The sequence below is a fragment of the Brachionichthys hirsutus genome, chromosome 7 (assembly GCF_040956055.1).
Source record: "Brachionichthys hirsutus isolate HB-005 chromosome 7, CSIRO-AGI_Bhir_v1, whole genome shotgun sequence".
Classification (NCBI taxonomy): domain Eukaryota; kingdom Metazoa; phylum Chordata; class Actinopteri; order Lophiiformes; family Brachionichthyidae; genus Brachionichthys; species Brachionichthys hirsutus.
In genome coordinates, this window is record NC_090903.1 from 762,193 (window position 1) to 778,061 (window position 15,869).

Sequence of the window (15,869 nt, forward strand, 5' to 3'; positions counted from 1 at the left end):
AAACCCAAAAAACAAGTTTGGAGCTTCGCCGCACGGAAACCGTAAAATGTATAAAAGTAATTTGGATAACTTTGGATGCCCCAAGTCTCTAGATGGTGTACACTGAATTTCAGCACATTTTGTTCAAATGCACCGTCAGCGTTAATGCTGACTCAGCAGTTTTTAAGTTTCAATTCAATATGCCTTCCTGTTTGTCTGGGGGCGTGGCCATTTTTTTATGCCCTGACATGACGCTTGTTTGTAGCGAATTTGGTGGCTGTCCGACAAAGTTGGCGTCTGACCCCTCCCCATGCATTTTGATTTTTGTAGGTGGTGCTGTCTTGCCACTTTTTCATGCCCAATTTTGAAACGCATAGAAAAGGTTTTCGAGTATGTTCAGGGGGTCAAATTGCCGTTTAAAGTGCAGAACAAAGAAGAAGAAGAAAGAATTTCTGCAAAAACAATATAGCTTTGTTTCTGAGTACGCGATTATTACACAAAATACATTTTCTAAATGGTCTCGACGAGGGCTACGCATCTGTGTGTGTGTGTGTGTGTGTGTTGTTTCGTGTCGGGGTGTGTGTGTGTGCTGTTGAGTGTCGGTGTGTGTGTGCGTGAGTGTGTTGGTCGTCCTCAACAGCATTGCGAAGTTGAATGTCGAGGGTTGACTCGCTACGCTAGTCAACTCGTCGTCTTCTGCGTTGCAAAAGCAATAGCCCCGCCCCTTACGCCTAGGATAGGCGCTCGGGCCTAACTAGTGAACAGTATAATGTGTGGAGTGCTTTGCTTTCTAAGAATCTTTTTACTTTATTTATTATTGCAATGATTCTTGAGATTTTGTTCTGTATATATTTGACATGCGTTTTTCAGCTAATTTTTATCCTCTATAATTACCCCCAAAAAATGTATTTCATGAACTCTCTCAATTTCTATCCCATCTGCTTTTAGCATTCTACAATTTCTAAATAAGATTATTTTTGTCTTACCTAAATTTAATGATAATCTGTTGCTGTCAAGCCATTTATTTTATTTGTTCATTTCTGCAATTGCACCATGTTATCCCCTGAGTGAAAAATATTCGTATCATCTGCAAATAGCACAAAATGGAGTAGCTTGGATACCTTATACATATTATTAATATATACACAATAAATAGTTTTGGACCCATCACTGACCCCTGGGGAACACCACAATCAAAATCCAGACATGATGAGGAACAATCACCCAACTTTACAAACTGCCGTCTGCCACTCAGATAGCTTTTGACCCAATCCAGCACTATTCCCCTGATTCCATTTACTGATTAATATGTCATGGTTGATTGTGTCAAATGCCTTCTTCAAATCTATGAACACCCCAGCAGCATATTTCTTGTGGTCGATAGGGTAATAACACCATATCACCATATCCTGTGTTTGTAAAACTGTGATCAGTTCCATTGCTTCTGTTATTGCCAGTGCTGTTGATCTATTTGACAATAGATAAATGTGCTGCTGACATCCAGACATCTCTCCGTGCCGTGTGGCATCAACTTCCCTGCAGCCCTCCGCTGTCGGCTGCAGGGAGTCCCCTCCCAAAGACCACCAGCATTTTGGCTGCAAGGCTCAGTGTTTGAGGCACCTGGAACCGTCAAAGCCAGCGCTCAGTAGCAGAAAGAGCTACTGTTTGTGAAAGACTCCCTGTCAGGACGACGGTTCCTGGTGCACTCCGGAGCACCCTTCCTCCAGCTGACTCGGACCTGTCAGCCCGTGTCAGCGGGCCACAATTGAGTACTGCCAACGGATCTACTATTGGGACATTTGGGTCCAGGTCTGCGTCTGTCTGTTTCCATGGACCACACCTGCCTTTTCTACCACGGTTGCTAAATCTGCCCTGGCAGCAGCATCCATTGCTCTGACCACCGACGCCTCGGGCGTGAGCAGAGTATGGTTGGTGCATGGCAGCCCCTGGCGTTTTTCAGCCTTAAACTGCGAGACAATGAGTGAAAGAGACAGCGTTTCTGATCTGTCCTCCACCACATCTGCAGCCGTGGCACATGCATTTATTTTGTCCTGGGTTGCACGTTTCGGTACCCCGTCGGACATCACTTCACGGACATCAACGCCATTCTCGGGGAGGACCGAGCCACGGACAGAACGTTGCTTGTGTAAAAATTTCAAGTTACTAGTTTTTGAGTTATGAGCGTGGACAGAAAAACCCAACTGCAGCACCCTCGCCTCCCCTTCGGCGAGGGTAATAACGCTTTTCTAGGTACCCAAAGACGCTTCACATTGTGCATTAGTCACTCACACCACACTCGGTGGTAAGCTACTAGCCACAGGGCAGACACAGCTGCCCTGTGGCAGACCGACAGGAGCGAGGCAATTTGCGCCATCAGCCCTGTCGGTGGTGCAATTTGCACCACCAACATTCACTCTCTCACAACATTCACACAGTGAACGCAACGTGGGTGAAGCGTCTCGCCCAAGGACACACCGACAGCGGACACATGTGCCAGGGCTGGGATTTGAACCAACGAACTCTCGATCATCGGACAACCTGCTCAACCACCTGCGCCACCGTCGCCCCCTAAACGTCACTGACGTAGCGTGTCAGTCTCATTACTCAGTCTCTCTATGAAGGCGAAAACATCCCGACCACCAGGTGGCACTGTGGCGCTCATAAACAGGTCAATGGGACAAATGACACCTTGAAAAGTGACCAATCTTAGAGCGAATGCATCCATGAGATCATTTCGTGTATCTGTCCACACATTCTGAAGGATTTGTGTCTGCTGTCGGCGCCCGTCAGAGACGTCGAGGCTTGTTTCAATCCCTTCCACTGACAAATGGTTCCGATGTTTTTCAGGATCACAGACCAGCGGTACAAGAAGATTCCATATTTTGTCTTTGGGGACTTTAACTTCAGGTTGGATTCGAAGCAGGTTATTGAGGTGCGTGCTCTTTTCTCTATAATAGAAGATTAACTGTTGAGGTTATTTAGACCAGAATAAAGCGTATTGTCTAGACATGTTGCCTTTTGTCCCAACGTATTGCTATAAGAATAAAAACACTCGTTTTGTACAGCCATTTATGCCAATAATCTGCTGGCATGACTCCGAGCCATGCAGATGTGTAATAGCTGTTTATAAGGAGGGTGTGTGGCCGTGCTTGTAGGAAAAACGATGTTCAAGAGGAGACTCAAGACTTTCCTTTTTAACAAAGCTTATAGTTAATCGATACAGTAATCAATATAATCAATCTGCTGTCATAGGCCAGCACTGGTGGCTTAACATCATGACACACTGAGCTCCTCCCCCTTTATCTGGTTATTCATGTTATAAATATATGTCAGTAATCTCTCTCTTCCCTGTAGTCTTGTTCTCTCTCTCCCTCTGTTTGTCACTCTCTCTCTTTCAGGTCCTTCTGTCCGTGGTGCTGCAGAACCTGGACCTGTGTCCCTCAACACTGATGTCCACGTCGCTAGCATTAGCATTTATAGCTTTATATCGCTAGCATTAGCATTTATAGCATTATATCGCTAGCATTAGCATTTATAGCTTTATATCGCTAGCATTAGCATTTATAGCTTTGTACACTTTGTATTTGTCTGCTCCTGCTCTGTCCCAGTGAAGCCCTGAAGGGTCACGGCAGCTCCTGAAACTCACGCCGCTGTCTTTAAATCAATTCAATTCAGTTTTATTTAGAACTCTAACAGCAGATCACGACATAAAGTCGTCTCAAGGACTTTACAGGATTAGCAGGGAGACACAGAACCCAACTTGACCCACAAGAGCAAGAACATCTAGGCTGCTGAACAAGATACTGACTAAAGAGCTGCTACATAAAGCTATAAATGCTAATGCTAGCGACGTGGACATCAGTGTTGAGGGCCACAGGTCCAGGTTCTGCAGCACCACGGACAGAAGGACCTGCAGACAGAGACAGAGAGAGGCGGTTCCCTCAGCCATTTGACTCTTTCACTCCGAAGCGGCCGGTCTGCTAGCGAGTCTGCAGACGGCAGCACACATCAGTCATGGGAACACCGAGAACGCGGGTTGTTAAAGAATTACAGTAACTAATATGTTACACATTGGTAGCACAGACTTGATGTGGAATCGGGTTGTAACATGTCCAGCTGAGTGTCAAGGGCCCTGATTGGTCAGTTCAAGGTTTGCAGAGCCGATTGGGTTCTGGATGTGTAATTGGGTTGCATTAAGCGTGAGATCATGTGAGCATGCATCGCTATGGCGATAACAAACCTGGGGCAGAATCCATCACAGCAGACGTGCAAACAATGAGGCTATTCACAAGTCCTGTTAACGCTCGCCTTACACACATTAGGTAACCACGGTGATCGTGCATCAATGAAGGTCTGTCTGCTAAAACCTCCTGTGTTCCACACATCACTATTTAGACATGAACTCATGAGAAAGGCGTTCTTTCAACACGGACACCGGCAGGAAGCCCATCCGCGCTGCCCCTGTGAGGCTAATCGAGGCAAAGCGCCCCCCCTGCGTCTGAGCGCCGTCGGAGTCGCGACCCCCTTTATGCACCTTCATGCACGCCTCGGCCTCACTCACAGCCAGTACACACACACACACACACACACAGCGTTGAATGGGGATGGGTTGTAACTTCAGATCAGGACATGGATTTGAGACCTTTAAAGACATGTCAACGTGTCTTTACTGAGGGACGTGTTGCCGTGTCCGTCTTCTGGCTGGCGGGTCACTTGATTCAGGCACAGCGAGACCAGCGCTCATTCTCATCGCTAGAGAGGGTTCTAGAGAGGGTTCTAGAGCAGGTTCTAGAGCGGGTTCGAGAGTTTCAGAAAGAGGTCGGGAACGTTGTCGGTGAGTAGCTGCTGGGTTTCTCGTCTGTGTTGTTTCTGATCCATCGTGGGTGCCCGACTGTAGACACCCCCCCTCCCCCCCCCCCTTTGTGTGTGGGTGGATGGACAGGGAGGTGGGTTCTCTTTTTTTGGTTGCATGTTGGAGTTATTTATTTGGGATCACCTGGGAAAATTGCAGGTGGCAGATTCCTTGCATGCTTGTGCACCAGGATCAGTAACCAAAGCCGGCGGCAACGCCCCTTCTTTTCGGGCTTGGCAACCCCATTAATTGTGTCCGACAGGGGGAATTGGTTTCAATTGACCCTCATTTGGTGGCCCTTTGACTTGCTGACAATGGACACAGCCACGTGGAGACTAATGCTAGAGCGGAGCAGCCGGGAGGGGGTCCAGCCCCCCAGCCTCCTCGCTCCTCTCCCATGGGCCCCGCCCCCGCGGATAACGCAGGAAACCACAGCAGAACGGTGCAGCGCATTCCTTCCTGTGGATATACGTCAGTGCGATCGTTGATAAGTCTGTTTGTTGTAAAACCAAAAAACCGAGAACCTTATCTACATTTGGGATGTGGGACTTATGAGTTCAAAAAACACATCGACATATTCACCAGCAGAGAAAACCTGCGCAATGATCTTTAATTGGGCATTGGTTCTATTTCTATTTTATGTCAACATCAATGTCAACATCAATGTAATCTATATTTTTAAACACATGCACTTATGCGCACGTGTGTGTGTTCATGTCAGCGTCTGACCTGCAAAAGTCTTGTTTTTTTTTTTAACGAGCCTGGTGTATTTTATTAGGACTGAATCCCTACTTCTTATCCCAGAGGGTGTGATCCATAAAGACAAGTCAAAGACATGAAAACAGTCTCACTAATGAGCAGCACAGTAGTTTGTGTTCCGTTTGCACCCAGCCAGCCCAGAGACCAAAGGGTCCAAAGGGTGCAAAGGGTGCAAAGGGTGCAAAGGGTGCAAAGGGTGCAAAGGGTCCAAAGGGTGCAAAGGGTCCAAAGGGACCAAAGTGTCCAAAGGGTGCAAAGGGTGCAAAGGGTCCAAAGGGTGCAAAGGGTCCAAAGGGACCAAAGTGTCCAAAGGGTGCAAAGGGTCCAAAGGGTGCAAAGGGTCCAAAGGGACCAAAGGGTGCAAAGGGTCCAAAGGGTGAAAAGGGTCCAAAGGGACCAAAGTGTCCAAAGGGTGCAAAGGGTCCAAAGGGTGCAAAGGGTGCAAAGGGTGCAAAGGGTCCAAAGGGTGCAAAGGGTCCAAAGGGACCAAAGTGTCCAAAGGGTGCAAAGGGTGCAAAGGGTCCAAAGGGACCAAAGTGTCCAAAGGGTGCAAAGGGTCCAAAGGGACCAAAGTGTCCAAAGGGTGCAAAGGGTCCAAAGGGTGCAAAGGGTCCAAAGGGACCAAAGGGTGCAAAGGGTCCAAAGGGTGAAAAGGGTCCAAAGGGACCAAAGTGTCCAAAGGGTGCAAAGGGTCCAAAGGGTGCAAAGGGTCCAAATGGACCAAAGTGTCCAAAGGGTGCAAAGGGTCCAAAGGGTGCAAAGGGTCCAAAGGGACCAAAGTGTCCAAAGGGTGCAAAGGGTCCAAAGGGACCAAAGTGTCCAAAGGGTGTAAAGGGTCCAAAGCGACGGATCTGAGGCTCCATTCACCGCTGGAGATCAGGTCCTCTTAGATGTGTTGGACCAGGATCCTCCAGAACAAATCCCACCAGGGCCGCCAGAATTTGAAGGAGAATGTTTTAATTATATTTAGTTTTCATTTATCTCCAAATTGACATTTGTCTTTTTGACATTGACTATTTCTTCACCGAAGGCAAAGCTCCGGCCAAGAAATAGATTTTTCTGGTTGCTGTTCATTTACTCTGAAACCAATACAGTTTAGTCAGCTTATTTAACCCTTTAAGCTGATCGATACAAGCTGATAGATACAAGCTGATCGATACAAGCTGATCGATACAAGCTGATAGATACAAGCTGATCGATACAAGCTGATGGATACAAGCCGATCGATACAAGCCGATCGATACAAGCTGATGGATACAAGCTGATCGATACAAGCTGATCGATACAAGCTGATCGATACAAGCTGATAGATACAAGCTGATCGATACAAGCTGATGGATACAAGCCGATCGATACAAGCCGATTGATACAAGCTGATAGATACAAGCTGATCGATACAAGCTGATCGATACAAGCTGATCGATACAAGCTGATAGATACAAGCTGATAGATACAAGCTGATCGATACAAGCTGATCGATACAAGCTGATAGATACAAGCTGATAGATACAAGCTGATCGATACAAGCTGATCGATACAAGCTGATCGATACAAGCTGATGGATACAAGCCGATCGATACAAGCCGATCGATACAAGCCGATTGATACAAGCCGATCGATACAAGCTGATCGATACAAGCCAACACATGGATCTCCAGTGTTCAGGCAGCAGTATATCCAGCTAATACTACACAAACAACACGCTACCTAAAGAGTACCTGATTTCATCAGTACTTATCAAAGGCCTGACTGTCCTCATAAATCTGGGCCTGACTATCAATGTCCTCATAAATCTGGTGAAACTGGAGACATTTGGGGAAACAGCACTCTTTGGTTGTGAGTTTCGTCGGCCATGTAATTGTCTGCAGGAACACAAAAGCAAATTCCAATGAAAAGAAAATGTCTTCTTTGACAACCCAGTTTGAAAACCAGTGTGTGTGGGGGGGGGGGGGGGGGGGGGTTAGCCCCAACTGGTGTACTCGAGTAAATGGACTTCCTGTCGTCGACCGGTGCAGAAAGGTGATTTGAAAAAACAAAAGCTTCGCTATGTGTGTGTGTGTGTCAGACGGTGTATGCGCGGCCCCTAGGTGGCGGTGAATCAGCGGTGTTGATGACATGCTCAGGGCTCTGTGCCTGGACTCCTAGTATATTTAAAATCCCTCCTAATTAAACCTAATAGAATCTAAATGTAATATCTGCAGCGACTGTGTGCTGCTGGCCGGCCCGCGCCTGTTTAAGGATTCATAGAGGCCAGCCGGGGGGTTAATTGCTGACTTGATCTACTGTCCCTGAGACATGGAGCGGGGCCGTTTTTAATTGGCCCTGAACTGCTGCTATGGAGAGATTTCATTAGGCTAGTTGGCCTGTCGTTGATTGAGGAGCCGTTTGGAATACTGCCCCCTGTCTGCACCAGTAGAACGTACAGAAGGCAGCAGCAGGCATCAATCTTCCTCTGTCCCGTGTCCCGTGTCCCGTGTCCTTTCTCTCACTTGAGCAGCATGAAATTAAAGGTGGGGCCCGAGACCAGCTCCACTGCTAATGAATGCTGTAAAGTGATCAGTAGCAGCAGTCCAGCATGATTGATCGTTTATTCTTCACACCGTGAAATTACACCATGACAACAGTGGGGATTTTATTTTTGTTGCTGTATTTATTTGTTTGTTTTAATATATATATACATTATATATACACGCGTGTGTAAGTGTGTGTATATAGCAAATCAATATCAACTAACATTTAGTATCTGGACTCATTTAAAACTCAAAGTGAGGTTTCTGCATGGTAACAGATAGCACCTAATACGGGACCGCTTACACCTTTATTAATAATCTAGAATGCATTTGAATGAGGTGCTGATTCTCATCCGAGGCCATGGTTCTCAGCCGGAAAAGGGTGGAGTTCACCCTCCAGGTCGGGGAGGAGATCCTGCCCCAAGTGGAGGAGTTCAAGTACCTCGGGGTCATGTTCACGAGTGAGGGAAGGATGGAGCGAGAGATCGACAGACGGATCGGTGCAGCGTCTGCAGTGATGCGGACCCTGCACAGATCCGTCATGGTGAAGAGAGAGCTGAGCCGAAAGGAGAAGCTCTCGATTTACCGGTTGATCTCCGTTCCTACCCTCACCTGCCGGTCGATCTCCGTTCCTACCCTCACCTGCCGGTCGATCTCCGTTCCTACCCTCACCTATGGTCACGAGCTTTGGGTAGTGACCGAAAGAACGAGATCCCGGGTACAAGCGGCTGAAATGAGCTTCCTCCGTAGGGTGGCTGGGCTCTCCCTTAGAGATAGGGTGAGAAGCTCAGTCATCCGGGAGGAGCTCGGAGTAGAGCCGCTGCTCCTCCGCGTTGAGAGGAGCCAGATGAGGAGGCTCGGGCATCTATTCAGGATGCCTCCTGAACGCCTCCCTGGTGAGGTGTTCAGGGCACGTCCCACCGGGAGGAGACCACGGGGAAGACCCAGGACACGCTGGAGAGACTATGTCTCTCGGCTGGCCTGGGAACGCCTCGGGATCCCCCCGGAAGAGCTAGAGGAAGTGGCCGGGGAGAGGGAAGTCTGGGCTTCCCTGCTTAGGCAGCTGCCCCCGCGACCCCCCCGGATAAGCGGATGAAGATGATGATGATGATGATGATGATGATGATGATGATGATGATGATGCATTTGAATGAAGGCTGCCATTTATCTGGTGAAATGGAACTCTCATATGTTGCACTCTAGATTGTTGTACTCTAGTATGTTGAATTCTACCATGTTGAACTCTAGATTGTTGAACTCTAGATTGTTGTACTCTAGCATGTTGAACTCTAGATTGTTGTACTCTAGTATGTTGAACTCTACCCTGTTGAACTTGTATCCAACGGGAGCTCATTACATCGTTGATGGCCGTCATCGGGTCTACTGAACCTCGTCCAGGTAAACAGTGTGTAAAATGTTCCAGGAAAGGCTCAGTGATTTTCCTTTTTTAGCCCGTCTTTGACTAGCATGTGTGTCTGGCCAGCAATGAATCAAAAGGTGGCCGGTGTAATTAAGTGTACACTACATTAGTCAGGTTAATTAATTTTGGGTCCCATCCATCCATTAACCAGTGGGCCAGCACTGATTGGACCTCTGTTTAGTGGAACCCCTGACACCAGGGACTGTGACCCTCCTTGGCTGCCTTCAGTTTCATAGATATTCATGAATTTAGACCCAAAATGTGACAAATCATTCACACCACTGTTTTTCTCCTCTGCTAAAGGTCAACCCACCTTACAGCATCTCAACTGCCATGATGCTTCACACCATGCAAGTTTAAACAGATTGTCACTTTCTATTTGTTTCACACTTGGTGAAACCTACAATGAATCTTTTTCTTTGCAGTATAATAATGGCATATTATCTGTTATATCTATCACAATGAGGGCCCATTATATCACAGATAACCCCTCTGTAAATAGAGGGAGACCATTCCCTCGAGACAATAGTACCTCTTTCTCTCTATTGTCTGTTTGCTTTCAATGGTAATGAATTCAACACAAAGGAGAAAAAAGTGTTCAGCTATGAGGGTGCGACTCGAGTGATGCAGCTTTGATGGGAGCAGTGTCCATATCATTACAACGCTGGCAAATGAAGAACAAGCATTGGATTCTGTTGGACCCACTCATTAATAACTTGCTGTTTGAGCCCGGCACAAGCAATGCTGTTGTTATTGTGTAGTCGGCGCGAAGGTGGGGGTTAGCGTTAGGCGCTGTGGCTGGCAGCTGGGAACACCGTGGCGAGGATGAGCACAGAGCCTGGCACCGACAGGGCCCGGAGAAGACATTGCCTTGTAGGCCCCCACAGTTGGTCCAGGGTCAGAGTAAGTCCCTGCTGATGATTTGTTATATTCGGTCCACGACATCTCAGGAAGGCTCACCAGTGACAACCAGAGCCCTTACCACCATGTTACAACATTTAACACATCAAATCATCCAACCTATGTTTGGTCTGCCCCGTGCACATGCTGAACCATGACCCCAGTAGCTAACCACACACCACCTGTCCCTGTTAGCGTGGGATGAAGCACGACTTCATCACAACAAGCCAAACTCGCAGCACCCGAGGAAACATCCGTCGTCCACTCTGCTGTCAGAGACAGATCTCTAACGGCTGCCTGTGCCTGCTCTACCACGTTGGGTTCCATTTCCTCCCTGCTTGACTCATGGGTGCTACCCTCATTCCACCTTTCTACCTTAGAAATAGGAAACTCGTATGTAATACAGACAATGGTCACATCAGCTGAGCTAATAATACACACTGTAAGCATCACGCCAGCAGCTTCCCTGGCAGCCCGGACTTGTCTATGCTTAATGCCTTGGGTGGTATCCTGAAGAATACTGCTCCAACTCCACCACCATTGTCAAGACAATTTTTAATCTTCTCTACAAAATAAAAAGTTGCAGTTTCTGTCGAGTCTTGTTTCATAAATCCAGATTGCATTGGATGCAGATTGTTTTTACCTTCATTTAGGTGCGTGGTTAGTTGGTTACACGCAACCTTTTCTACAATTTTAGAGGCTGTTGGGAGGATACTCATAGCTCTGTAATTCGATGGAGCAGTGTTGTCTCCAGACACGAAGAGGAGCCGTAACTATTGCAGTTTTCCAGGAAGCTCGAAGGTAAAGTTGATTATATGGGTTAAAGGCTTGCATAAGATGGACCTATAACAAAAAAAAGCGAGTCCAGGTTGAAGGCATCCTTTGATTTTGATGGCAGCTTCAAAGACACATGCTTGTGTGAAATTTGGGTGTTCTTCAATGTTCCTTTGTTCGAGTCTGGATCGATCACCTATTCTCTTAGCAAAGCGCTGACAACAAAGTTAACACTTCTGTCTCACACTTTCACATCCAGTTTTGAGCAGTTTTACTTTCCTTTTTCAGTGATCTTGTTGATGATGATGAATGTATTTATTAGATATAATGTTAGCGCAGTACAAGTACAGTAGAATACACTGGACTTAGAAATACATCTCGGCCTGTTTTACAAACTAATCATGACATGAATCACCAGGAAGTGACTTTTGCTTCCAGCTGAGTCTTACTTGGAGTTTTCCCTGCCGTTCGAAGCAGAAGGAGGAACATGAACAACGAACAGTGATGCTATTGTTCAGTGTTGATGAAATGTGGCATAAAGAAGGATTTCATTGTGCCTGCTGTGTCGTGTCCAGATCCGATGATGTCAGGTTGACGCTGTTCTCATTAGACACGCTGTCTGAGGATCTTCATCAACGTCTTGTTTCTCACAACCACATCCTTTAAGTTGGAGTAAAGTTTGAAGTCAATCCGGCCAGCTCTTCAGGCGGAGTTGAAGTGCATCACACACAAACCACGCTGAACAGGCTTTCAAACCGTTGGTCCGTTTGTGCATGGACCATCTCTGAGTGTCCAAAGCCCTCCGGACACTCTCCCCGGGTCAGCAGCAGAGCGACGTTCCTACCGACAGGCTCATTGTAACACCACGAGCGTTTAAACAACGCTACCCTCCGACATTAAAAACGGCTGGCTTCATATTTCAGAGGGCCCAGTTAGAGCCACATTGATGATTCATGGCCCTTTCTGTCACCCCCCTTCTGTTATTTATGTGTGACGGCCATATTGCTGGGCTTCAGGAGGAGGAGCTCCGAGCAGAGCTGAAACAATGCTTTTCAGGCCTGTCTTTCTAACATGGCCTCCTCTTTTGGGGGCGGAGAGAATTGGGGTTGGCCGAACATCTGTTTGCATCCAGGGCCAGAAGGAACTCGTGCACAGCGTGCCTCAGTGGCCCCCTTCTCCTCTCCCTGGGGGCCTTTGTTCCCGATTTCATGCTATCAGAGCGGCAGCATGTTTTCCTGCACAGAGCTGTCAGGCGCATAAAAGCACCCTGAGTGGGGTCACATCAAGAGGGACGGGCATGAAAAATTGGTAAAATGTATAACAAAGCCCACCCACTAGATGGTTGCCTAGCTCCCTGTGCTGGGGGTTCAACCCCCTCCCTGGCCCTTCCTCTTCCCCTTCTCTTTGTGGAATTACACCTCTCTCTCACCCTGGGGGGCGAGCACATCATTTAAATGAAATGGTGCAAACAGATTAAAGGGTGGTTCTCCAAATGAATCGGTGTTCTCGTGTGAGGGAGAGTTTTCTCTCCTCCCTCCAGCGTAAGCTAGCCCGAAAAAAGTCATCAACCAGCAGTTGATCAAAAATACAATAAACTCCGTTCTTATAATGGTTGTTCTTATGATGGTTGTTCTTATGATGGTTGTTCTTATAATGGTTGTTCTTATAATGATTGTTCTTATGATGGTTGTTCTTATGATGGTTGTTCTTATGATGGTTGGTCTTATGATGGTTGTTCTTATGATGGTTGTTCTTATAATGGTTGTTCTTATGATGGTTGTTCTTATAATGGTTGTTCTTATGATGGTTGTTCTTATAATGGTTGTTCTTATAATGATTGTTCTTATGATGGTTGCTCTTATGATGGTTGTTCTTATGATGGTTGCTCTTATGATGGTTGTTCTTATGATGGTTGTTCTTATGATGGTTGGTCTTATGATGGTTGTTCTTATGATGGTTGTTCTTATAATGGTTGTTCTTATGATGGTTGTTCTTATGATGGTTGTTCTTATGATGGTTGTTCTTATGATGGTTGTTCTTATAATGATTGTTCTTATGATGGTTGTTCTTATGATGGTTGTTCTTATGATGGTTGTTCTTATGATGGTTGTTCTTATGATGGTTGTTCTTATAATGGTTGTTGTTATGATGGTTGTTCTTATGGTGGTTGTTCTTATGGTGGTTGTTCTTATGATGGTTGTTCTTATAATGGTTGTTCTTATGATGGTTGTTCTTATAATGATTGTTCTTATGATGGTTGTTCTTATGATGGTTGTTCTTATGATGGTTGTTCTTATGATGGTTGTTCTTATGATGGTTGTTCTTATAATGATTGTTCTTATGATGGTTGTTCTTATGATGGTTGTTCTTATAATGGTTGTTCTTATGATGGTTGTTCTTATGATGGTTGTTCTTATAATGGTTGTTATGATGGTTGTTCTTATGATGGTTGTTCTTATGGTGGTTGTTCTTATGATGGTTGTTCTTATAATGGTTGTTCTTATGATGGTTGTTCTTATGATGGTTGTTCTTATAATGGTTGTTCTTATAATGGTTGTTCTTATGATGGTTGTTCTTATGATGGTTGTTCTTATGGTGGTTGTTCTTATGATGGTTGTTCTTATAATGGTTGTTCTTATGATGGTTGTTCTTATGATGGTTGTTCTTATGATGGTCTTGTTGAGGATGCCGTTCAGTTTACGTTGAACAGCCAGTCATTCGTCCTGTTGGGACGTCCCGAGTCACTGATTGGGCTAGATTCTGTAACAGACAGCAACAGTTCACATCACTGTGTGTGTGTGTGTGTGTGTGTGTGTGTGTGTGTGTGTGTGTAGGTGTGTGTGCGGGTGTGTGTGTTCCAAGCCACTTCTTACCAGTTGACTCTGTGGTGAAAGAGGAAAATCAGAACTGCCACGTGTTTCTATCCCACAGGCTTTCAACAAACAACATACAAATATATTCCGGCTAAGCGGGTCGAGAACCGGAGGGTTACCGGTTCAAGTCCCAGCCAAGACAAAGATATGAAGTGTGGCCTGGTGGCTGGAGAGGTGCTAGTCTACCTCCAGGGCACTACCAAGGTGCCCTTGAGCAAGGGACCGACTATGGAGCCCTCACCCTATGTCCTCTCTTTCTACAGGGGTCGGCAAACCTTAGACACGCGTGTCACGGCTGGCACACAGACAAAAACAGATTGTATTAATTATTATATTTAACACCAAACAAGAAATGGAACAAACAAAATCTTCTTAAATTCTAATTGTGGCGACCCGTCACGGGACAATTAGCACGTAGCTAAATCATTAAGCTGTGATTGAGCGGATCCTTGATTCACCGCGAGGCTCTTGGGAGTTCAGTCTGCTAGCTTAGCAGCGCTGTTAGCATGGCGACTGAACCAAGTTCCAGTCGTTCTTTCCAGCATAGTTGGACAAGGGAGTGTGGATTTATTTCAGGAGGAGGCCGGGCGATATGCAGCCTTTGCTGTGAACGCGTGGCGTGTCGGACATCGAGAGTGCGGCGGCGTAAACACGGAAAAACTTCAGAGATGAGATACAGTGATGTTGTGAGACGGCGATCTTCTCCCACGCGAAGACGATGCTGAGTCCGTCTCGCAGCCGCCTGATAGCAGGACATTCAGAGACACCTCCAGACCTCAGAGCTGAGCCACGAAACTGCTGCTGCTGCTTCATGCTGCACGTTTTGTGTGTGTCCTACACAACACTCATTTATAACGGTCAACTAATGCACTTGGTAGTTAGTGAACATGTTAAAATACTGCAGAAAACTGTGAAACAGGATGGATTTTCCTTGGCGACTGTTTGATCTCTTTAGTTCTTAATAAGAGAACCCTGGAACGACCCGTTTGGTTCTAGTGAGGGTTTACGACTTTATAGTGGTACGCTGCAATAATGTGTCTCTACACTGTCCTTTTTTATCCTGATGCTTTTATTTGTTTAAGTAGCTCCTAGCCAAGCCTCCCTTTGGAAACACAAGCAGTGAAGCGATGATGCGACGTTGAGGTGCTGCTGAGCGACCTCCAGCCTTGTTGGACTCCCTTAAACAGTCTTGCAGACATCTGCCAACGTTGGTTTCAAAGTGCTGCAAGTAGCAGGGAAGATCTCTCATTAGTTTTCTTTGTCCAGGTGGCAGCGATGTGTCCAGAGCCCAGCCTGAGACAATGTCCCCCTCCGCCTCAGGAGAAGCCACCCACCCACCTTTTACTGCCACTGCTTTACACAGAGCGTCACAATGAAGCATCTGTTAGCCGCTTTCTTTGAAGAAGGCTTTTCCGCGGCCATTGTGTCTCACAGAAGCGCGGGACTCCGGGGACTGAGGGACGCCGGCTTCTTTGTCTTTGACGTGATCCAAAGTGTTTCTGTCTCTGTGAGTCTTTGCTGCAAACATTTTGGGTATGTTCTAAATATTAGCCCCTAGCCCGTGTCTCGGTTTCGTGGGTGAACAAGTGCTTGCTCGTCCATGTGTCTTCGCTACCCCCCACTCTACCAAGGTCATCGGGGTCAAAGTGATGAATTTTTATAGGCCTGTTCCCTGTGTTTCAGCCCTGTCCCTTTCTCTGTCTGCTGCACTGCCTCTCAAAGGCAACCATGCACAGCAATTTGTCCTGCAGAATGGGCCAGCGCAAAGTTAAATACAAGGGGGAACACGCACACACACACAC

At 46.6% G+C, this 15,869-nt stretch overlaps 1 protein-coding gene across 1 annotated transcript in view; it reads left to right on the top strand.

The window, feature by feature from the left end:
• The window catches only part of LOC137895919 (inositol polyphosphate-5-phosphatase A-like), a 194,418-nt gene that overhangs the window by 128,901 nt on the left and 49,648 nt on the right, over positions 1-15,869 (top strand). The window contains exon 9 of the mRNA XM_068741446.1: positions 2,827-2,911. Coding sequence (XP_068597547.1) covers positions 2,827-2,911 — 85 coding nt within the window. The remainder of the gene's footprint in view (positions 1-2,826; positions 2,912-15,869) is intronic.